We start from the raw sequence: 22,606 nt of genomic DNA, 5'->3' as shown, positions 1-22,606 counted from the left end.
TGAATAAGGAGCATGGGGTAGTGGTCTGTGGGCCGGAGGAGTTGCGGGATCCTCTCCGCAATGTCTCGGATGCGGGCCCCTGGGAAGCAGCAGACATTGATGTCTTACATTCAGTTTATGGTCCAGGTACTTCTCTGCAGTGCTGCAGCCTAGCTAGTCATTCCCCAGTCTGTATTTGTAGATGTAATTATTCTGTTCTAGGTGCAAGACTGCACTTGTCCTTGTTGAATTTCATTTTATTGATTTTGGACTATTTCTCCAGTTTATCCAGATCATTCTGGATCCCAGCCCTACACTCTGGTGTATCTACAACTCCATCCAACTGTCTCATCCATAAATTTGCTACATCTGTGCTCCATCCCATTGTCCAAATAATTAATGAAGAAGTTAAGCAATACCAGACCCAAGACCCCACCTGTTATTTCCTGCCAACTAGATATTGTGACATTGATGACTACTCAAAAAGCAAGATGATCCAACCAGTAATGCATCCACTTTATAATACTTTCATTTAGTCTGTATTTCCTTAGCTTATTAATGAGAATGTGGGAGACAGTGTCAAAAGCCTTGCTACTGTCAGGGTATATCACATCCACATCTCCCTCATCCAAGAGACTGTCACCTTATCATAGAAGGAAATCAAATTGGTCAGGCATGACTGGCTTTTGGCTGAATCCAGTTTGTTAAAAGAAGGAAGTTAATTAGAAGTTAAAAAGTGCAGTCAGAATGTAAGAGACACAGAAGTAGCCTGGAAGCTTTTTAACACTATATTTGAAGCTCAAGAAAACTGTATACCAAAACCCACAAAAGGTACTAAGCAGTTCAATTAAACCCACGCTTGGCTTAAATAACAGAGCAAAGGAGGCTATACAGAGCAAGAAGACATTGTTAAAAAAATAGAAGGTGTGCCCAAATAAGGAAAACTAGAAAGTGCACAGACTCTGGAGGGTCAAACATAAACACAAAATAAGGTAGGCCAAAAAAAAAATTCCAGGTATATCTTACAAAAGATGCTATAGATAATAATAAAGCATTTTTAAATACACCAGGAGCAGGAAACTAGCCAAAGAATCAGTGGGATCATTAGATAACCAGCCTGTAAAAAGTGCACTCAAGGATAATAGGGAGATAGCAGAGATGCTACCAATTTACCTAAATCCAAGATGACCCTAAATTTAAGATAACCCCCCAATAAATACATTCTATGCATGGAAAATGTATAAATTTGTTATAATTTTCCATGGCTAGAACCTAAGTATTAGGTCATGTTAAATTCAACCCCCTAACAGCTGCAGGGGGCAGACAGTGGGGGAAGAGCAGGTGGTACGGGGAGATCAAGAAGCTTTCCCCCTGCAGCCTGCCTTCCCCACCATCACTTGCCCCACCTGCTACCTGGACCCTCCCTTCCCCCTCTCCCTCACAGCAGAGGAGCAGAGGCTGGAGGCGGAATAGGTGAGGGGAAGAGGCTAAACTGGAGAGAAGATGGTGGGTACAGAAACAGTTGGGGTTGGGGCAAGCAGCAACTGTGGCTGTGGCTCTGACCCTGATCCCAGCTCAAAGCCTGTGCCAGAGCTGCAGCAGCTGCCTGTCCCCTCCCCCACCGCCTCATACTTAATTCCAAGATGAGGGGCTCTTCCCCCATGCATAGGCGGCAGAAAAGGGGGGAGGGGGGCTACCAGAGCTCAGCCCCCCCAAATGCCAGGGTAGCATGGCGACAGGCTGCTGCAGCAGTGGGAAACGGGCACGCACACTCAGATATTCTGCGCAGCCAGGATTGTAACCAGCCCAGCGGGCAGGTAAATTTCTTTCAATCTACTTTCATTATGACTGCCTCGGCTTGGGGGGTGGGGACAGATGAAGACCACCACAGCGCAGGAGGGAGTGGGAGAGGGGCAAATCATTCACCCCTGCCCCTGCCCCCCTCCCTCCTCCACTGTCCCACGATCTGGCCCCATTCACCGTGAATGGGGCCCCAGCCAGGCTGAGTCATGGGACAATTGGAGCCTGACAGCTCATCCAGAGGCACAGCGTGGGGGAGTCAAGGTGGGGACATGTGGCCCCATGATCTGTGCACAGGGCAAGGGCGGGCTGCAGTTGCAGTCTGGGATCTGCTCCCTACCTCCACACCTTGCTGCTGCTGTTTTGAAAGCCATGTGTGTCCCACTGGTGGGCAGGCTGGACAGTGAGGTGGGCCAGTCCCAGTGCCACCACCACCTGCCTGAAGCACAGCGTGGCCACCTCTGCCAGGACCAGCCCGGTGCTGCCTTGGCTCCAGCCTGCAGCAGCAGCCCACCTTCTCCCATGCAGATCCAGGGGCACGCTGCCCTCATGCCTCCCAGGATGCATGCAGTGGCGGGAGCTGCCACCTTTTCCCATGCCCCCTGGATGAACCACAGCTTCATCCCACACCCTACCCTGGCTGTGCAGGGCCTGGCAGGGCAGGCATGGGGGTCTCAGGGGCTCCATCCCCTGTGACCTGGCAGTGCAGCCAAGGCCAGCCCCACTCTGTCCCCTGGTTCCAGGCCCCCTCCTCAGGCGATGCAGGGCCAGGGCTGGTGTGGAGATGCAGCTGGGGCCGGTGCAGGGTTGCAAATTCACTAGTGCAGGGAATGCTGGCGGTGGGCAATGTCCCCAGGCATGGGGGGAAGGGATGGGCCCAGCAGGCCCTGGCTCCGATCCTGGGCCCAGCTCCACTCCGCTCCCCCGATCCATGCTCGCACATGCACACTCAGCCCCACCTCCCCCCAGATTTTTTTCTCCCACCATCTATGCCCTCTTAAATGATGGGGAACCTGATCTTCGTAGTAACTATGGTTATTTACTTTGCCTCAGTCTTTACTGCAGAGGATATTGGGAAGGTTCTCAAGCTGGATCAATTCTTCCTACCAGATAGGTCCAAAGGGTCGGATCACATTGCAGTGACACAGGAGAACAAATTGAGAAATTAAATACTAGTAAGTCCCTGGGACTGGGTGGTATTCACCAGAGAGTTCTGAAGGAACTCAAATGTGAAATAGCAGAACTGTTGACAATAGCATTCAACCTATCATTACAAATGGTCTCTGCCAAAGGACTCACAGATTGCCAATTTAACACCCATCTTCAAAAAGCTCCAGGTGATCCTGAGAGCTACAGACCAGTGAGTCTCACTTCTATTCCTGACTAGTTGGTAGTCTATAAAAAAAATAAAATCAGCAGTCACGTGGATAAATATAATATACTACGGAAGATTCAGCATGGTTTCATGTCTCATCAATCTGCTGGAGTTCTTTAAGGGTGTTAACCAGCACGTGGACAAAGAGGATCCAACTGATATCATATATCTGGATTTAAAAAAAAGCTTTTGACAAGGTCACTCACCAAAGACTCTTAAAAAAAACTGAATTGCCACAGGTTTGGAGGGAAAGTCCCTTACTGCAGAGGTAGCTAACCCATACCACAAGTGGCATGGGCAGTCTCTACCTGTGGCACATGGCAAATAGTGAGGGGACAGGCAGCACAGCAGCAGATAGCGTGGAAAACACAAAACAGAGTAACAGATCAGGCAGGGAGTACAGAGCAAGAAATACAAAACAGAGCAACAGATTAGGCATGGGAAGGGAATTGGAGTGGCAATAGAACAGAGCTCTAGGTATACAGGAGGGAAACAACTGCTGCTTAGCCAGATGAACAGCAGTAAGCTGTTCATTAAGCTTAGAGAGTACATCTGCAGCTGGTCAAGGGAACATCTGACCAGAAGGGGATGAGTTCATTCAGGTAATATAAACCAGGGTGCCTGAGGCAGAGAGACCCGTATTGCTTGAAACTGCAGTAAAACGAGCTCCTGCCAGTCTAAGCTGTCAAAAGCTGCAGGCCTGAACAGGTCAGGTACCTAAAGGGGCTGAGAGCAAGCCAGTGGGAGGGGATGTGGCTTCTGTAGCCATATGGTGACCACTAGAGGGCTCTGAGGCTGCCTATACATGTGCTGGTTTACATTCTAATTAGAACAAGTCAGAGAGACTCAATTAATCAAGTCTGCTCAGAGTTCTAATTAGAACGCTCCAGCCTGGCCTCACCACCATGTGTATAAGCCCCCATGCATTTGAAAATGGTCATGGGGTGCTTTATCTAAACCTTGTCAAATGAGGTTTAGATAAAGCATCCTGCTGCTTTTTTTTTTAAACTTGTTGGGGCTTAATACACATGATGATGAGACATTTCAATTACAGCATCTTTCTGGGAACTACTTTAATTAAAACACCCTGCCCCTGACCTCCAAGTATGTGTATAGGAAGCCTGAGTGTTTTATTTGAAGTGGGTTGCTTACATTTCTGTTTCAGTTTAACTAAAAGACTGGATTGTGGCTACTGGGGAAGCTTAGAGGCCATACAACAGGATGTCTGGAGCACTCTGGGTTTCAAGCCCTGCAAACGGCCGGAGGGAGTGAGGTAGACTAGGGCCAAGGACAGGTCCAGGGGTCTGGCAGGCTGGTGAATGAACTGAGAGTAAGACCTGTAAGGCCTTAGTTAGCAGTAGGTGCCAGTGGGGCACAGATTCGTAGTTGATTTTGAGTCCTTCCCTCAAGTATGACTTGGCAAGCAAGCAAAGCTAAACCAAGTGGAGAGCTGTTGGGCACAAAAGGATACTGGGAGACTACCTCCAAAGATGAAATACAATTTCCATCGAGGCATGGCTGGCGGGATTGTTAGGAGGCTGCCCTGATGAGCTGAGTGGGACAAGTAGTTCAGCCATTGGTGGGGGTGGAACCACCCTTAGTGGCCAGCCCCGTTGTGCACACCTTTAAAAAAGTTTGGTGCCCTACTCCTTTAAGGGATAGGAAGGTGGTTAAAAGACAGAAAATAAAGAATAGGGCTAAACACTCACTTTCAAGGATTGAAGAAGGTCAAGTAGACTTTTCTCCTTCCTTGAGCATCTCTCAGCAAAACTTAATGATGTATATATAGTCTTTAAGCCTAAAAAACCTATATTGTCCTGAACCCTGGGAGGGGTCTGCTGTGGCTTCAGCCTTCCTATCCCAGGCTTGTCCTCCTCATATCCTAGACACTTCCTGTCTCTGGTGCTTCTCCTCCACTCCTCCCCCTGGTTCTGTATGCTGGGGTTTTTTATTCCCAGTGAGCAATGCCCTCATTATCCTTCCCACTGCTGCAGCCCTTCAGCCAGGCTAGCTGCCTTTGCTTAACGGGACAGACCTCCCTGTTACAGTTCCTTAAATACTAGCTCAACTTCCGGCAGCAACCAAAAAAGTTAATAAAATTTTAGGAATCCTAAGTGAACTGAAAACATGATGTAAAACATTATCTTAGCACTATGTAAATCCATGGTCTACCCACATTTTGAATATTTTGTGTAGTTCTGGCTTCCATATATCAAAAAGGATGTAGTGGAATTAGAATAGGAACAGAGAAGGGGAAAGATTGGGGTATGGAGCAACTGCCACAGCAGAAAAACTAGGACTCTTCAAGAAGAGGCTACCAGAAGAGGCTAGGATTCTTCAATCTGGAAAGGAGAATGCTGGTAGGGAATATAATAGAACTCTATAAAATCATGCAGAGTGTGGATTAAGTGAACAGGGAATGGTTATTCTAGAAATAGGTGGCACTGACTGAAATTAACAGGAGACAGGGTTAAGACAACCAAGAGGAAATGCTTTTTCATGCAGGGTGTTGTTAACTTATCCAACTCGCTGCCACAAGAGGTTGTAAAATCAGATAGTATAACAAGGTTCAATAAGGGATTAGACAAATGTATGGAGAAAAGTTCTATTAATAGCTATTAAACAAAATGGTCAAGGGTGTATCCTCTGGCAGCCCTAAATCAATGACGGTGGATGCTATGATGGGTATGACAGGGGATGGATCATTCTAGATATGCTCTATTCATATACTCTTCCTCTACAGCATCTACTACTGCCACTGTCAGAGACAGGTTACTGAGCTAGATGGACCACTGGTCTGATCCAATATGGCACTTCTTATGTACAGTGACTTAAACCCTCAGCCTCAGAGAAAAGCAATTATCATCTCCCCTCATTTTACTTAAAAAATAACAAAAAATTTGAACAAAATCACTTCTGATAAAGATGGAGAAAGAACCTAAGTTTGCCTCAATCAAAGATTATGCCAGCTGTATTGTCTCTAAGATAGAGCTAACATACAGCTTTGGGTCATGTGTTCCTGTCTCAAGACAGGCATATACTGATATCAGGCAGATACTGATATTATCTCTAATATAGCTCCTCCTTTATCTGAGGTACTGCTCTTTTATCTGAGGTGTCTGCTCCAGTGTTGCAAGTCCAAGGGTAGATCCACAAAATTTTCAACCAAAGAAGAGCTGCCAGAGTTCAAACTCATTTGATGATGTAGGCAATGAACCATTACAGGTCTGCATGTAATAATTTTGTTTACTTACATTTTTAAACTATGAAATTAAATATATACCTAGTTAAAAAGACATCATTAAGTCAAGTAGGCAAAAGCTAGGAAGTGTCTTAATTTTGCCCCTTGTGTGTCTGAACTATAAATTAATTTCCTGACCTCCTGCTAACTCTTTCTTCTGACTTGCTCAGCGCCCAGGCTGGATGGTGCAACTAACTTGGCAAAGGAGGAAGCTGTCATCTATAGTGCCTCCACCTCACTTACTGAACATTTCTGAAATTGTACCATGAATAAGGCAAAGTGCAGGAAGAAAAATGAATATGACAATGTTGAATCAGTTGTTTTAATCAAGTTTTGCAGATGTCATTAATTGGTCATTCCCCATTTTCTGAGCACCCAGCCAAGATACCAGGGGCCTAATTTTTCAGTGCTCAGCACTCACAGCCATAGTTAGTCAAATAGAACTGAGGGTGCTCAGCACTTCTAAAATGTTCCAAATCTCTTTCTGTTGACCGCCAAAGTTAATGCATACCTTGGCACATTGACCTACAATCCCTCTGTGCTTCAGCATCCCTCTCTGTGAATTAGGGGTCATAATGCTGTCTCAGGTCACCAGAGAGCTGGGAAAGTAGATTCACTAGTTTGCATGGCTCAGGGATGAGCACCAAAGCAAGAGCACAAGTACTGGCCATCTTGTCTCTGCCCCACTGAGCGCACACAGCCTTCATTTGTCATTTTCTCCTTCTGGACTGACTCCAAAACATTCATTCTGTTCTCTTAACTCAGTGCTTTTGAATGTATTTTTTCCCTCTTGAACAAAAATACTAGTTCTTAAGTGATATGTTTTTCCATAGATCCCAACATGCACTCCATAGGAGAACTGGGTTATTATTCCTGTTTTACTGAAGCATGGGGAGGAGCCAAGGAATTGTCTAAAGCCACCAAGCAAAACAGTAGCAAATCCAGGAATAAAACCTAGATGTTCTGAGGGCCAGCCCAAAGCTGTACCCACTAGTGCATACTGCCTTTATCATCCAGCTGAACAACCCTAACTAACTGAATGGTGGGGGTTACTGTTGTCCCACTATATTCTGGGCTTATTTAGCCAGAGCCAATACTCTGCTCTATTCCTGTGCACCACAGTCCGAGCAGCTATTCATGCTCTCCCATCCCTCTCACCTCTTGATCATGGCACGGGTATGCCAAATGCAGGGAAAGGACTCCTTCAGTATTGTCATGTAGTTTCTGTTCAGGTCCCGCCCGGCCAGAGAGCAGCGATAGTTCCCCACAATCACACCATCTGGGTTCAGCATGGGCACCACCTTAAATATAAAGAGCTCCCGTAGGAGCTGAGCATCAGGGGCATTGCTTAAGATAAAATCAAGGAAGCCTCGCATCACCCATGAGCCACTGGTTTCTCCAGGATGCACCCTGGCACTCAGCACCACAGCCTTCTTGGCAGCAGCCTCATCACGGTTCTTGGAGGGGCTGGTAATGGTAAGGAGGTAGACAGTGTTGCCTGCCAAGCTCTGGCACAGAGCCCGGAGCTTGCAGTACTGTGAGTAGACTGTGTCGTTGGTCATTGCCAGCAGGTAGCGCTGCAGGTCCGAGTAAGTATAGGGGTAAGAGTGGGCAAAGTAGCATGTGTCACGGTCATGTGGGAAGTGCACAGTCCAGGTTAAACAATATGTGGCCTGCTTCTCCTTGGAACTGCATCGGTAGTAGCAGATGTCGGCCCCCTCTCTCCTCCAGCCAATGCCGTCGGTTTGGGCATCCCTTTCAGAGTACAGGAGAGGCTTCATGCCCATGCTGTACAGGCTCTTGGGCTTCATGAGATTGACAATTGTGAAGCGATACAGGATATCCTTCCTCATGTTCCTAACTCGGAAGTAGAACCACTGGGTGTGTTTACTGGTGTAGAGGTCTGTTTGCAGTGTCAGTTCATAGTCATAGGGACCACTAGAACAGGGGAAGGGGGATGGGGAGGGAGGAAAAGAGAGAGAGAGAAAGAAAGAAGTACTTAAAAATGCAACAGCAACTTCTACCAGAGAAACAGCCATGCCAAGGAAAGGTAAGGTTGCACAGAGAAACATATGATTGGATATACTAGTACTGCATGTCAGCAGCCAGGCCTAGCTTTGGCAGCTTTTCTTGAGGAAGGGCAATATTCTTTCAGAGGCAGAACCCCCTGATGGAAACGGAACATATGCAAACAGAATGGGGTTTTTGACTGGCTTTTGTACTCCACCTTCAGGGCAACACAAGCTGAGCCAAGAAAAGCATGCCCCACCCCACAGCTGTGTTCAGATGGGAGGGATCTGTCAGCACAATTATGTCACTGTGGAACGTGGCAAGCTGTAGCAACTAGCTAGCAAATGTCAGTAGTCAGGGAATCAGTTAAGCTAAGTAGCCCCAGCTTGCCTTGGTTACCTGAATGGCCCTGTCTGCCAGTGGCCCAAGTATCCTACCTGACCCCAATTACCTGCATGGGCATGGATGTCTGCTTATATGCAGCAGTTTTCAGTGCCTAGTAGGTTAGCCAACGGGAAGGAGAATTCTCCATCTAGCCTTGGGCTTCCAACTCCTTTTGCTAGTTTCCTGGCTCTTGCCAGTTGAGTTCTAGCCTGCTCTGGATCCTTAGTCAATGACTGCAGTCTAAATCCCAACTTCCTGTCCCTGACCAACTGTGGCTCATGACTCTATCTCAGTACCTGGATCTTAGGGCACCTCTGCCTCAGTACCTGGATCTTAGGGCACCTATACATAAGCAATGAGGCTGTAATTACCATGCTCCAGTAGATTCCAGCATCTTGTGTATCACCATCCCCATGTTTAAAAATGGTGGTGGGGGTTTTAACTAAAGCCTGTTCAGTGAGCTTTAACTAAAGTGCCTCTGCCGCCATTTTTAAGTGCAAGGATGCTGATGCACGAGATGATCTGGGCACTTTAATTTAAGTGCTCCCCCTGCCCTGCAGCACATGTATAAGTGTCCTTAAAAGCCTTCTTTCAACCTCCTGACCCACTTGTTTCTGAATCTAGATAATGTTTGCTCCTGGTCCCCTGAGTTGTGATCCTCTAGAGTCAAGCCCTGATTGCCCATGTCCTGGTTGGCTCCTGACAGCAAACCTTCGTGGCACATACCAGACTTAATATTTCCCCCCTCCTCTCTGGAGCCCAGTGATTTGTAGTGGGGAAAACAGATCTTTCAGCACTTCTGTTACTGGCAAATCCAATTATATGCAAAACACAAAACCTCCTCTATCCAAAAGACACTATTTAAGTGACAGAGTCAAACCTTGGAAAGTTAGGAATTGCCAAGTTCAGAAGGTGCTTTTGTGCCTTTCACTCTGCCATTCTGTGCGTCTGCTTTATGGTGCAGTCTATAAAGTCATGAGCACATACTATTATTCTTAAAGGATCCTTCCCTCACTCTGTGTACAGGAGCATCCTGGAGCTTCACTTCCTATAGTCCATGGAACATAGAGGCACTATTTGTGTGACCATTACTAGCTGGCAATAATCAGAACAACCCCCAGGCAACTGTGACTTGGGCTGGGAGAAGAGAATCAGGCATCTAAAACCAGGGGTTGTGGGGAAGGGCAGATGTCTTTTCCTTGGACTGCACCATCAGTCATGGGCTCTGGTCCTAGGGCTCCCACAGCCCATCAGGGAGGCTGGCCACGGGACAGCAGGTGCTCTTGCCCTCAGTGCAACAGGCAGACGGTGATGGTGCTGTTGCAGCAGGAATGAAGCAGCATCAGTTCAAAGCACCTGGCTCTCCATTCTCTCTTGATTTTTTTTTTTTTGGTGGGGGGGTGGTAGTGGTGGGGAATGAAACTGCTACCGCCTATTCTCTGTGGCAACAGGAATGAATTCAGTGCTTATGTGTGACTGCTGTGAAATACAGTACCTAGAGACCCCCAATCCTCTTCACCTGCATATTTCCTTTTTAGCAGTCATCCTCCAGGGGTAGCACTGGGCAACCTGGCCTTAGGCAAAAGACCGCAGTCTACCAAGGACACTCTTAACTTCCTCCCATCCTGGAGATGGAACACCCCTGGCTTAGCCAGAATGCCCCCCTGCCCAGCAAGCAAAACCAGAGTGCCTCCCAACTACTCCCACTCACACTCTGACAGCTTTCTGGAGATTCCCACTCTCAAACCGTGATTCAAAGAGCAGAGTAGTGTCCTCTGGGCCTTCCAAGGTAACTGCAGGTGACCTGACACGCCCTCGAGTACCTCCAACCCGGGCACAGGTAAAGCAGGTGCCTTTGGCTGCTGCCAGGAGAAGAGATATGTTAGTCACAGGGCACCCAGTAGCAAGGCCTCAGTTTCTACTGCCAGCTCCGAACAACCATACTGAAGCCAATCCCTAGATCTTCCCAACATGGCCCCTGTTCAGCCTCTCCCACTCTGTGGTCCAGAGTAGTGGGGGTAATCTACTGCTGTGAAGACTTGGGCTTTGCCCTATTCCAGAGAAGGGAACCCTTTTATTCTAAGGGTGAAAGTACCTACCACCAATTGAGCAAACATTCCCCAAGCCCATAATTCCACAGCAGTTCTCAGTGGTCTACAACAGCTCAGTGCCATTTCAGAACTGGGAGGCATAGAGTGATGAAGCAGTGTGACCAAGCCTACCCTGCACATCAGCAGCAGAGCTGGAAGGAGGCTTCAAGTGTTTCAAGTGCCTACCCAGTCACTCAAAGATACTAACTATTCCACTTCTCTAACATGGCAGGATGTCAGTGGATAGTGATCTAATAGTATCATGTTGGCCTCTCCTCTCAGGATCAGAAAGGGAATAGAGCTCAAGTCTGGAAAAGATTCTGCATACTCCAGCTACTGGCCCTGTATGTAATGGGGCTTTAATACTGCACACAAATTAACTGCACTAAGAGAATCAGAGCCTCAGTGTCAGGACTACTTTACAAAGGGCTGCAAAACAGTTTCATAGTTAGTAGGGTCGGAAGGGATCTGAGCAGATCAAGTCTGACCCCCTGCCGTGGCAGGAAAAAGTACTGGGGTCAAATGACCCCAGCAAGGTGTTCATCTAGCCTCCCTTGAAAGACCCCCAGGGTAGGAGCCAGCACCACTTCACTTGGAAGTTGGTTCCAGATCCTAGCCGCCCTGACAGTGAAGTAGCACCTCCTGATGTCTAGTCTGAATCTACCCTCTGCCAGCTTGTGACCATTATTTCTAGTCACTCCTGGCAGTGCTCGGGGGAACAGGGACTCCCCCAATGCCTGCTGGTTCCCTCTGACTAGTTTGTAACAGGCCACTAAATTCCCCCTCAGCCTTCTCTTCTGGAGGCTGAACAGGTTCACATCCCTCCAGGTCGAAAATGACCCATCCACCACCACTCTTTGGGTGCGGCCCTCCTGTCAGTTGGCGACCCATTTGACTGTGTAGGTGTCGACACCACAGTCCTCCAGTTTTTTTTTAAAGAGAATGGGGTGATAGACAGTGTCAAATGCCTTCCTAAAGCCCAGAAAGACTAGGTCCACTACTACCCCTGCATCTAAGGATTTTGTGACCTGGTCATAGAAGGCCACCAGCTTGGTCTGACAGGACCTGCTTCTAATGAACCCGTGTTGGTTGCCCCTAAGCATAACCTCCCCCGCTGACCCCTACCCATGGCGATCCTGCTGCCAAACCCCGAGAGGCACAACATGAAGTAGACCTGGTATTGCCATGCAAGAGCTGGCATTTAACAAAGAAAAGCACTAGCCCAGTACCAAAGGATCAGAAGAGTTTGTTATGACGGCAGGGCTATATTTTGAGGAGTAGTTTGCCAAAGTTGGTGCCTCCAATAGTAGTCAACTGGTAGAGAAGATGAAGACAGGAACCTTTTCAAGGCAAACTGAGCTACTATGGGACTCTGAGCTCCTGCTAGATCCCAGCCACCTCTGTTGGGAATAGTGGTAACTCATGTTTTCAGGAAACCAGGAGAGAATTGAGCTCTGATAACCAGACATTATTGGGCACTGACTGACAGCCCAGGTGCCCAGCACACTGCAAGATGCTTAAGATACAAAATTAGCATCCTGTTGCAGGAGGACAGACTTTCACTCCTTGACAGTGGGATGCACCAGGCTAGGCAGTCACCCCTCAAGGAAGGCATGAGACCTGTCATAGGAACATTTGTACCCAAACGCTGTAGCTTAGGAAACAGTGCTACCTTGAAGCTTGTAGGCCTGCTTCTTTATGAACTAGGACTGAGGAGGGTGACACACCAAACAACTTTCACTTATTTACAGAGAGTTCAACCAAAGGCTTGTTGAATGTATTGTATAAAAGTTTGTTCAATGACTTCCCCTTTGTAAGCAAAGCCAAAGCCCATATATGTTGACAGGAGCTTTTCCAACTAATTCCTCTGGGCTTTGGATTTGACCTGGGGTTACCTTCATGTCAGTCTCCCCAGCTGAAGTTGGGAATTCCACACGAGTACATACCTGGATTTATGTGGTAGACAACTGTTCCTTTTTCCTCTCCTACAATCTCTGGTGCCTTTTCATTCCCTGTGAACTGGTAAAATGGCTCCAAGTTGGGCGGTACCCACTCTGAAAAGAGAGACAATCAAGACAAATACAGGCAGATTGTTCTATGTCTTTAGAGGGGTGTCATGGGGGAACATACCCATTGGGATAAAGGAGACAGAGTTCCTAAAATTAAGTTTGTGTAATAATAGAAATCAATTCTCTCCCTCTCCAATGTTCATTCTCAGCTGACATGCTTGCTTCCACAAAGACAAGCAACAGATGCCTAGGATATTAGAAGCACCCTTGCCTGCTGGCTTGTAATTTTCAGTCACCAGGATGGGTCTGTGTTGGAAAGGAGACCATTTGGGGTCAGCACCAAACAGAGTCTGTTCTGGAGGGCTGTATCTCCAATGTGGCTATACAGCCTGGTCTAAAACTCAGCCAATCTACTCAGCAGGATGTCAGTGACTATTCCCCAATGGGCCTTCCAGTCATTTACCCAAAAACTACAGCAAGTCTATCAACATTTTAGCATAGTAACAGATGGGAAGTCTAGTATGTTTAGACAGCATTGAAAATAATCTGTACATCCCTGCTCTATTATCCTGAACAGGAGATGCATCCTCCACTGCAAATCCTGGAAGGTAGAAAAGGTGTGTGCCAAGCTTGATAAGATTGAGAAGCCAGAAGGGCACAAAAACAGTGGCTGAACGGTTCTGCACAGAGTTCAGCCTGTGGGCAATGACCAGGGTGCTCTGGAAGCACAACATTTTGGGTAATTCTCTACCAGAATGATTCCTAGCTGAATCTGCTGTTAAAGCATCCACCTCTGGTAGGCAGATATGGTACTCTCTGGGAGCCTCCCAAGCCTATTTCTCATTCCAACTCTCCATGCCTGTCACATCACAATGTCAATTAATATACATTTGGGAGGCAGCCCTCAGATTTCCAGAGTGGGATTGTGGGTGTCTCACTTTACCCTGCTCATAAGTTAGGCCACTTCAGTCTGACACAGTCTTAACTCCAGCTCTAAGCAGGGCTATAACTAAATTAGCCTCAGTAAGCCCTCTCAGCTTACAGCCAGGGCTTTCTTGGGCCCCAAATTAGCAGTCCATAACTAGGAAACTCTCTCTGGCTCCCAGAGCCTCAGTCTCCACTAAATCAAATAACCAAACTCACAGCACCTTACCCTAGTGCTCACAGTGTCCTTCCTACTTCCCTAAAGTCACCCCATGCCTCATAGATAAAAATAAACTAAACAATCCACTTTGCAAAGGAAATAACTAACCACCCCCAGGATGTTCATACAACCCAAGCAAAACCCCACCATTACTGGCTAGCTATCCCACCCACTCCCCTGGGGTTACCTTATTGCCTACCGTTTCCAGTTTGCATTAGTCAGCAGCCTAGGCTTCCCTCAAAACACTCCTCTACCTTTCATAGTCTGGGTCAGACTGAAATTTCAGTCCAGGAACTAGAATTATATACCTACTTAATTCCACCCCACTCCCCTCTGCCCTTTCTGATCACCTGTCTTCTTACCCTAACACAGGAGTGGGCAAAATGTTGTCCATGGGCCAGATGCGGCCCACTGGGCTATTCTGGCTCACAGGGCTCCTAAAAATTAGAAAATTAATATTTATCTGCCCTGGGCTGCCTGTCATGTGGCCTTTGACGGCTTGCCAAAACTCAGTAAGTGGCCCTCCACCCAAAATAATTGCCCACCCCTGCCTAATAGGACACAGGGCCTCTTCGTTAGCCATGTGCTGGCTTACTGCTATGTAGCATGCATTCATAGGGTGCCTCCAGACATGCGCAGATGTGTGGTATGTGCAAGGATGCAAGGGCCAGATTACCAATATGCTGGATTTGTTCCTTGATGACTTCACACTCAATTGGCCACTGTGGTGCCTGAAGGAGACTTCCTGAGGTGGGAAGAGTAAAAAGCCCCCGAGGTTCCCTCAGGCATGGAAATCCCAGACTTTCTGGATGATGAAGTAGAACCTGTTTGTTCTTGAGAAGTGCTGCCTCCAGCATCAGAGAACCTGCAAAGGGAATCAGGAGTGGGTGTTGTGATCTCCTTACAGTATAGCACCATGACCTGATTCCAGCAGTACAAACATGCTGCAATGCTGACTCCAGTGCTGCTAGGAAAGGCAGGTGCAGCAGGAAATGCACACACTGGATCCAGTCACAGGCACCAGAAATCATCCCAAACCTGAGCTATGTCATGGCCGGCAGGCAATAAAAAAGCCAAACACCATAGCTCTTGGGGACCTGCTGCCTACGGTAATGTAGCCAGGAAACAAGGATAGGAAATGCCTCATTTCAGAAAACAATATCAGGAAATGTTCCTTGCCTCAATCCAGGGATTGAGGGGATTGGCTGATGTGTGAAGCCAGATTCCCCTATACTGTAGGAATTCACCCACACTTTAGCCCATCTGCTCCTAGTAAAGAGTGTCCTCAGCAGAAGGAAGAATGCAGCTCTCTCTGCACACAAAGAAAAAGCGCCATAATCACAGGAAGGAGTTTGGGACTACACTTGCCTCCAGAACTCTGTTCCAGAAACCAATTCCTTGTTAACACAAGCTGAAGAAAGGATCATTATGACATCCCCTCAATGTACAACCTTCCAAGGCAAGCCACAGATGAACGCTGGGACACCTTTGTCCCACTGCACTTTTCCGTTGCTTGGCTGTTTCCTTATCACTGTCAGTAGAAATGCACTGTTTGTAGAGGTGCACCGATACATTTGTCCAATATTGGATCAGCACTAATAGAAAGAAAATTGACTATATCGGAAATCAGCCTGAAGTGACCAATAATTTGGCCAATACATGCCCATGTGAGCAGCCGCAGAGCAGCACACAGGCAACGAGCAGCACAGTCCAGTAGCTTGGAGAGCTGCGTCCAGCTGGTAAATCTGGTGTGGTGAAAGGAGAGGGGGAATGGGGGAGCAGATCAACACCCCACCCCCCGTGGTGAAGGAGGGTGTGGGGGCTGAGGCTGGGGTAGGCACTGCCCAGCTGGGGTGGGGTGGGTGCGGGACAGAGCAATGGCTCATACTGAGGGGCATGGGGTGCGGGGGTAACTCCAGCTGCTGCTCCCACCGCTTGTCCGGGAGGGCATGGGGGTCCTGTGCTCCCAGAACTGCGCAGGGCGAGGCAGGGCAAGGTCGGCTGGAGCTGGGACCAGTGGCCATGCTATGCTGTGCTCGAGGTGAGTGGCAGTGGCAGTAGAAGGGGCTGCAGCCACCCCAAATTTTGCCATAGCCTACCCCCATAGCCCCCTCCCAGCGCCGCCACTGCCTGTCCTGAGCATACTGTAACATAGCGTGGCCCCCAGCTCCAGCCCACAGCTGCAGCCCACCCTGCCCCACCCCGCACAGATCCTGGGGCACACGCCCTCTCCCCCCCTCCCGTGTGTCCTCCTGGACAAGTGGCATACAGCGGCAGGAGCCCCCCCACCCCACGAACCGCCCCCCCATCCTCCGCCCGCCCCCCCCCCCCCCCGCCCCCCCACCCCCCCGCCCACCCCCCCACCCACCCTCCCCAGATAAGCTGTGGCTCTGTCTCACACCCGCCCTGGCTGGGCAGACCCCAGCCCCACTCCCTCACCATGGGGGACATTGATCTGCCCCCCCACCCCTTCTCTCCCCCTCCCCTTTCACCACAACAGACTTACCAGCTGGACTCAGCTGTATCAGAAATTGGATCAGTATTGGCTTATATGCCTCGTTAAAAATCGGCTTTCGGTATTGGCCCCCAAAATATCTACCAGTGCACCCCTAACTGTTTGGGAAGCACGCTTTCCCAAGCAGGCTGAGTTGGAGCAGAGCTAAAAGAACCTGTCTGGCACTAATGCAGTACACAGACACCAACATAGATTAGGCTGGGTGATGGCAGACCACAGACCATCACTGTTTAGAATTTGAGGAATCGGAAAGGTCTGTAATATGGCTGGCCGTAGGACCACTTAGAAGAGGAAGACAGGAAATTCAGGAGCCCAGCACCTAGACCACAATTCCCTGTGCCCAGCATCTCCATCCCCTCTAGCCCCTCAGGCTTAGGAAAAGCTGGCATAGGTTCAGCTTTGTCCCTGTCACACTATTCCTAAGGTATGCATATAAGGGGAGAGGACAGTACTGTAGATGGATCAGTGGATCCCAGGGAAAAGATCTGTCAAGGCCACATAAAGCAGAGCTGGAAGTAGAAGCTAGGTATCTACAACAGTAGTTCTCAATCTTTTTTAGTGTCTAAACGGGGGGGGGCAATTTATTTCGGCTGGAGGACCACTTAACGATTTTTGGTAAGCTGTTGAGAGCTTCATGGGTAGCCCCAACCCTTGACAGGTGCCCCACCCCCTGATTGCCATCTTGGGACCTGAAGTCCCACCCCTAATTGCTGGCCTTTGCCACTGGAAGTCCCGCTCCTTACTCCCGGAAGTACTCCTTTGAGCGGGGGTTACCATCTTGGAACCGGAAAAAGAACAAATGATATACTAAAAATCAAACATCTACTATAACGTTTTACAGGAAACTCTCACAATTCGCTGGTTCAGCATTTGTGGTTTCAAATATTCTCGAATGCTGAACCTGATTCTTAAATACACTTAAAGAAGCTCCTTGGGAGCTCTGCACTTGCTGCCACTGGGCTCCTGCTGCCACCGCCGGGCTCCCACTGCTGCTGCCGTGCTCTCACCATCACCAGAGCAGCCCCTGCAGAGCCACTGGGGGCACTGAGTTCATAAACACAGTGCCTTATTCACAGATTTTGCCATTCACAGGGGATACGAGAACATATCCCCAGCGAACAGCGCGGGTTGTCTGTATTTCAAAAAATATTTTTGTCCTGATTTATGTGTGTTTGCATAGTATACATAGAGGTGACTGCATAATAGCTTAAAATAAAGTCTTACTCTTGCATATTGTGGGCGAGGTATGTGGGGTGTAATGGGGACTGGGTGTGGAATTTGTGGGCAGGGGTGTGGGGTTTGTGTGGGGGTGTGCATGGGTGGGTGTGGGGTGGTTTGTGAAGGGGTGTATGTGGGGGTGGGGTTTGTTGAGGGGCCTATTGGGGGGGTGTGGGGTTTGTGGGTTGGTGTGGGGCTGTATGTAGGTGAGTGTGGGCCCCTGCCACATGCCCTCCCCTGTCCCATAGCACACAGCCCCTGCTGTCAGCAGTGGCAGTAGCAGCAGGCAACAGGCCCTCAGGGTGCTTATGGCCCACAGCAGGCAGAGCCCTCCAGCAGCACATGGCTCCAGCTGAGTCCTGGGAGCTACATGTGGTGGCACGAAGCCAGCCCAGCCTGATGGTACGCAATTCCCACTTGCAGTACCAGGAGCCCCACGTGCTGTCATGGATCCAGCCCAATCTGGCCTAAAGGTGCATGCCAGCAGGCCAGGCTGAGTCAGCTATGTGCTGCCACATACAGCTCCCAGGAGCCACATACAGCTCCCAGCCAGAGCTGTGTGCTGCCAAGGAGCTCTGCTTGCTGTGGGCCATGAGCGTCCCAAAGGCCTGGCACCTGCTGCTTCCAACGGTGGCAGCAGGGGCTGTGTGCCGGGGGGGAGGGAGTGGTGAGGGGGCCCACACCCATCCACAAACCCCACACTCCTCCCCATCCTGCAGGCAGGAGCTCTCCTCCCCATTGACCAGCTGGCCAGTCATGTGCCATTGCACTCAGTGCCTCCACATGGGGCTCCCAGCTCGACTACCCCATGGAGGTGGAGGCACAGAGCCCACCTGGTCCAATGGTGTGTGATCTCTGAAAGCCCACTTCCTCCTGGCAACCATGGGCCTATAATAGTTGTTTTTTTGGAGGGGGGCCGTGGGCTGGACAGAATGGCTTGGCGGCCTGGATCTGGCCTGCGGGCCATATTTTGTCTGCCCCTACTCTAGACCACCCTCTATAACATTTCTGAATTTAGCAGCACCCCATCTCAAAAACTAAACAATTAAAAACAGAAAAATAATAGAGCAATTTTTCTGTTGCAAAGAACTCAAAAAGACCACAACAGGTCAGAATGCTTTTGACACTGTGGATTCTGTGGTCACTGGCCGCATCTCTGCACAGTAGCCTGAGACTACTGCGCAGTAGCATCACCTGGTAAAAACCATGACACGATGCTACTGCGCAGTAGTCTTGAGCTACTGCACAGTCAGTCACAAAAAAGTCAATTGTCAGTGCTACTGTGCAGTAACTTGGGTTCCTGAGCAGTCATTTAGTACTTGTTTATAGAAGTACTAAATGAATGCGCAGTAATTACTGTGCAGTCAGCATCTCGTGTAGATACAACCACTGTCACCAAGTTACCTTGCAACTTCACATTATCAATCAATTCAACAATTCAGGGCACACCAACTGCCTCCCCCCAAATGTCACCAGTTTCTTTATGTAACTAATGTGTAGTCTCAGGCCTAAGTGATGTGATATTTATGCATTCCTACACATCCTGAGTGAAAGTTGCTCCTTGGTTACAATGGTATAGGTTGAGTTGGTTTAATATTTGAATTGGTCTAATAAAAGATAGCAGATTTACACAAAGATCCTTGGTTACAATGGCACTCTCTACAGTGGGTGGTCATAACCCATTCATTTACTGTGAACTCAAATTTTCCCTTCTACCATCTTTTACCAATCACAATAGCTGCAGAATACAGCTACTGATCTGAAGCATCTTTGCTCCTTGTGCGCAACCTATTGCCCACTTACATATAAGCTTCTTCTTGTCCTGCAGAGAATTTTGGTCAGATTTATTACTCTCCTGGAAGCCATCCTGCTTCAGCAGGCAAGTAGACCTCTTCTGCTGGTGCCCTGAAGGCAGTATGGAGTTGTTCTGCAGCACTTTCTCCTGGCCTAAGAAGGAAGATTGCTGTTAATGCCACGGAAGCTCCATTTCTTTGGATATTAGACTGCACAAAGCAGCGTAAGAAATTATCTGGCGCAGATCTCCATGGGATGGATTAGACTGGATCCAGCAGGGCTCTCCACTTCCAGTTACTATGATTCTGGGGAAAAGTGAGACACAGACTGATGCTTTGTCAGTTTCTCTCAGGGAATCTCAGTCTGTGGTCACTGAGAGTTTATTTCTTTATTCAATTTAAATGCTGCCCTTCCCAACAAAGGCTTAGGGTGGCTTAGAATAAGACGACAGAATAACTTAAAAACAGGAGAGTGACAAGAGGACCAAAACAGCTTAAAAGAGAACTAGAACATCAAGACAAAACAGAACCCCACCAAAGGAACATCTCATCCTAGCTTTGTTTGGTGAATGCCTGCCCATATAGAAAGGTCTTACAGCCCTTCTGAAAAATGTCCAGGCTCAAGGTCTGGTGAGCCAAGAGAGAGAGGAAGTTCTAGAGTGGAGGAGCAACTGCCAAGAACAACCTCCCAGACATTTTCACCAAGTGGATTTGGAGGACTGATGGTACTTATAGCAGGTTGCTCTTGGCTGACCTTAAGGGATTTTGATGGGACCTAAGGGACAAGGCAGTCCCTTAGGTATGCAGGGCTCAGACTGCTTAGGGCCTTACAGGTCAACCTTGAATTGATCCCAAAAAACTACTGTGAGTTGGTGTAGATTCTGGAAAACTAGAGTTATGTGCTCCTGCTGATCCACTTGCATCAGACGGCAGGACACCACATTCTGCACATTCTACAGCCTCTGGACAGCCTTTAAGAACAGACCTATATTGAGCACACTGCAATAGTCTAGCCTTGAGATTACGAAGGCATGGATAATGGTGGCCAGATCAGAGTCTGAAAGAAAGGGTTGCAAGCCTTCTCATCAGATAGAGATGCTGAAAGGTGCTCCTAGCCACAGGTGCCACCTGAAGATCCAGCTGTATTAAAGGACCCAGCAGCACCCCAGGTCTGCAAACCTAAGTGACAAGAGGAGGCTGCACCCCATCAATGATAGATGTCCCAATCCCATGTCCCCAAGTCATGTGGTCTGCCCACTACTATTATCTGTGTTTTGTCTAGATTCAGTTTCAACTGGTTTACCCATATCCAGTCCCCAACTGTAGTCAGGCACTGACACAGGCGACATGTAGCAGGGGCACAGGGCAGCATGAGGGGGCACATGCCCCCCTGTGAGATTGGCCCTCACCAGCCGGGGAGTCGGGGGCAATGGCTGGTGCCTCTCCCTGAGATTGTGGGGGTGCCAAGAGATGCGCCGGCAGCATTCCTGGGTTTGCCATTGGCACTTCCATCAGTGGCAGCAATCAGCTGCTAGGGGACTCTCCCCCTGGTGATCAGCCTCTGGTGCCACCCCCCCCCCCCCATATCAGGAGGCACTAGTCGCCCATAGGCACTGAGTAAGGCCAGAGACGGGGTGTTATCAGTATATGGATGGCACCTCACTCCAAATGTCTTCACAGTCTCACTCAGTGACTTCATGTACACACTGAACAGGAAAAATGACAGGATGGGGTGCTGGGGGAACCCACAGGAAAGGTCTCAAGGGAAAGATGAGCACTCACCCATTAGAGAGAGACAGGATTATAGAGAGACACAGGGCTATAGGGGGTTGTTCCACTGAAAATGAACCCCCTTGTTATGGCAGACACAGAAAGAGACTCAGTCTTCAAGACCCCTGAACTCTCCCATCCAAGGGATGTTCCTGTAGCTACAGGAAGCCACATAATCAGAAATTCCCTTTTGCCTTGGGACCAGAGTCCTGGGCTCAGATCCCATCAGGCTTTAGGCATTTTCTCCAGAGCTGTCAGCATCCAAGCAAAGCATGCCAGAGACACTGTTCAATTCAAGCCCACCTTGTGCTTTGAGATGGAAAGGCCTGTCTGCTAGCGTCCCACCACCAGCCTCGCAAAGGCAAAAATGACTGCTCTTTTCTGAATCCTCATATTCTTTACGTGCCTCTGCGGAGCCAGGTCCCTGCAGTGCTCACCCTGTCTGCATGACTTTTCCATGCAGAAATGAGGAACAAAAAAAAATTATTTAAAAAGTAAAAAGTACAGGAAAAATAACACTGTAAAAAGGGAGCAGGCTCCTTAGCAGTCTAAGGAGTCATGTGAAACCCAGAGGCACGGTTTTCCTGGCTGAGGAAAATGTCTTTCCTCCCAGCTGTGACTTCAGCCCGGGTACCGGGGCACAGGCTTTTACCTTTGAAGTAGCCGTAGTAGCGGAGATGGTGGTACATGAAGCTGTCATAGGGATCTGCGAGCATCTGGAGAAGGAAAGGATGGGGCACGTGAAGCAGGTGGCGGCACCCCCTTGACCGAGGACTGCACCGGACGGCCACCTTCACAAAGCGGCCAAGTGCATGGGCAGGCCCCGCGCACCAAGCAGCCCTCAGCCCTGCTACCACACTCCCCCGTTGTGCGCCCCACACCCTGCCATGGGGCCCGCTAGGGCGGGCGGCGGGGCGGGGGGTGACAGCCCACGAGGCCGAGGGCCCAGCAAGAGGCGCCGCCCTGGCAGCTCCCGGCCCCGCGGCCGCTTCTGTCACGGGGGCCTAGGCCGCCCCCGGCCGGCTCTGACCTCGGCGCCTGGCTCCGGGGCCGGGAGCATGGCGGCGGCGCGCGGGAACGCGGTCGCTGCGGCCGAGGACGAGCGGACACCCGAGTACCAGCAGCCCCCGCCCCGCCCGCGGGGACGCGGTATCCTAGCAACCGGGGGGCGGGCATTGGGGACAGGTTCGCCCCTCATTGGCCTGGGCGCGCGTGCGCGGGGGGGCGGGGCGAGCCTGGCAGCGCCGCTGACTGGTTGCAGCCTGGGCCGAGGTGGGG

The 22,606-nt window shown here is 49.4% G+C and overlaps 1 protein-coding gene across 2 annotated transcripts; it reads right to left on the bottom strand.

Annotated features, from left to right (window-relative positions):
- Nucleotides 1-6,382: 6,382 nt before the first annotated feature.
- Nucleotides 6,383-22,428, bottom strand: AGBL2 (ATP/GTP binding protein like 2). Of its 2 annotated transcripts, XM_019547381.1 has the most exons (8): nucleotides 22,359-22,428; nucleotides 21,981-22,044; nucleotides 19,569-19,712; nucleotides 14,709-14,897; nucleotides 12,826-12,933; nucleotides 10,501-10,651; nucleotides 7,775-8,333; nucleotides 6,383-7,696 (listed from the first exon to the last, which is right to left on the bottom strand). In XM_019547381.1, exons 1-8 carry the CDS (start codon nucleotides 22,386-22,388, stop codon nucleotides 7,550-7,552), a joined length of 1,392 nt encoding a protein of 463 aa, XP_019402926.1. In that variant the 5' UTR covers nucleotides 22,389-22,428; the 3' UTR covers nucleotides 6,383-7,549. The 2 variants fall into 2 exon arrangements, with proteins under 2 accessions (XP_019402926.1, XP_019402925.1); XM_019547380.1 differs by having other exon boundaries at nucleotides 6,383-8,333.
- Between the last annotated feature and the right edge of the window lie 178 nt (nucleotides 22,429-22,606).

Source organism: Crocodylus porosus, unplaced genomic scaffold (genome assembly GCF_001723895.1).
Source record: "Crocodylus porosus isolate Cpor-Errol unplaced genomic scaffold, CroPor_comp1, whole genome shotgun sequence".
NCBI classification, from domain to species: domain Eukaryota; kingdom Metazoa; phylum Chordata; order Crocodylia; family Crocodylidae; genus Crocodylus; species Crocodylus porosus.
Note: the sequence above shows the minus strand (reverse complement) of the source record. Positions and strands in the feature narration are given on the sequence as shown.

Bases quoted from the DNA above. Each gene is read 5' to 3' on its own strand.
- AGBL2 (XM_019547380.1), bottom strand. From the start codon at position 22,388: ATGCTCCCGGCCCCGGAGCCAGGCGCCGAG. The intron at 22,045-22,358 runs GTCAGAGCCGGC...TTCCTTCTCCAG, and splicing joins CCCCGGAGCCAGGCGCCGAG to ATGCTCGCAGATCCCTATGA. The intron at 8,334-10,500 runs GTGAGTGGGAGT...CCCCTGTTCTAG, and splicing joins CTCCAGAAAGCTGTCAGAGT to TGGTCCCTATGACTATGAAC.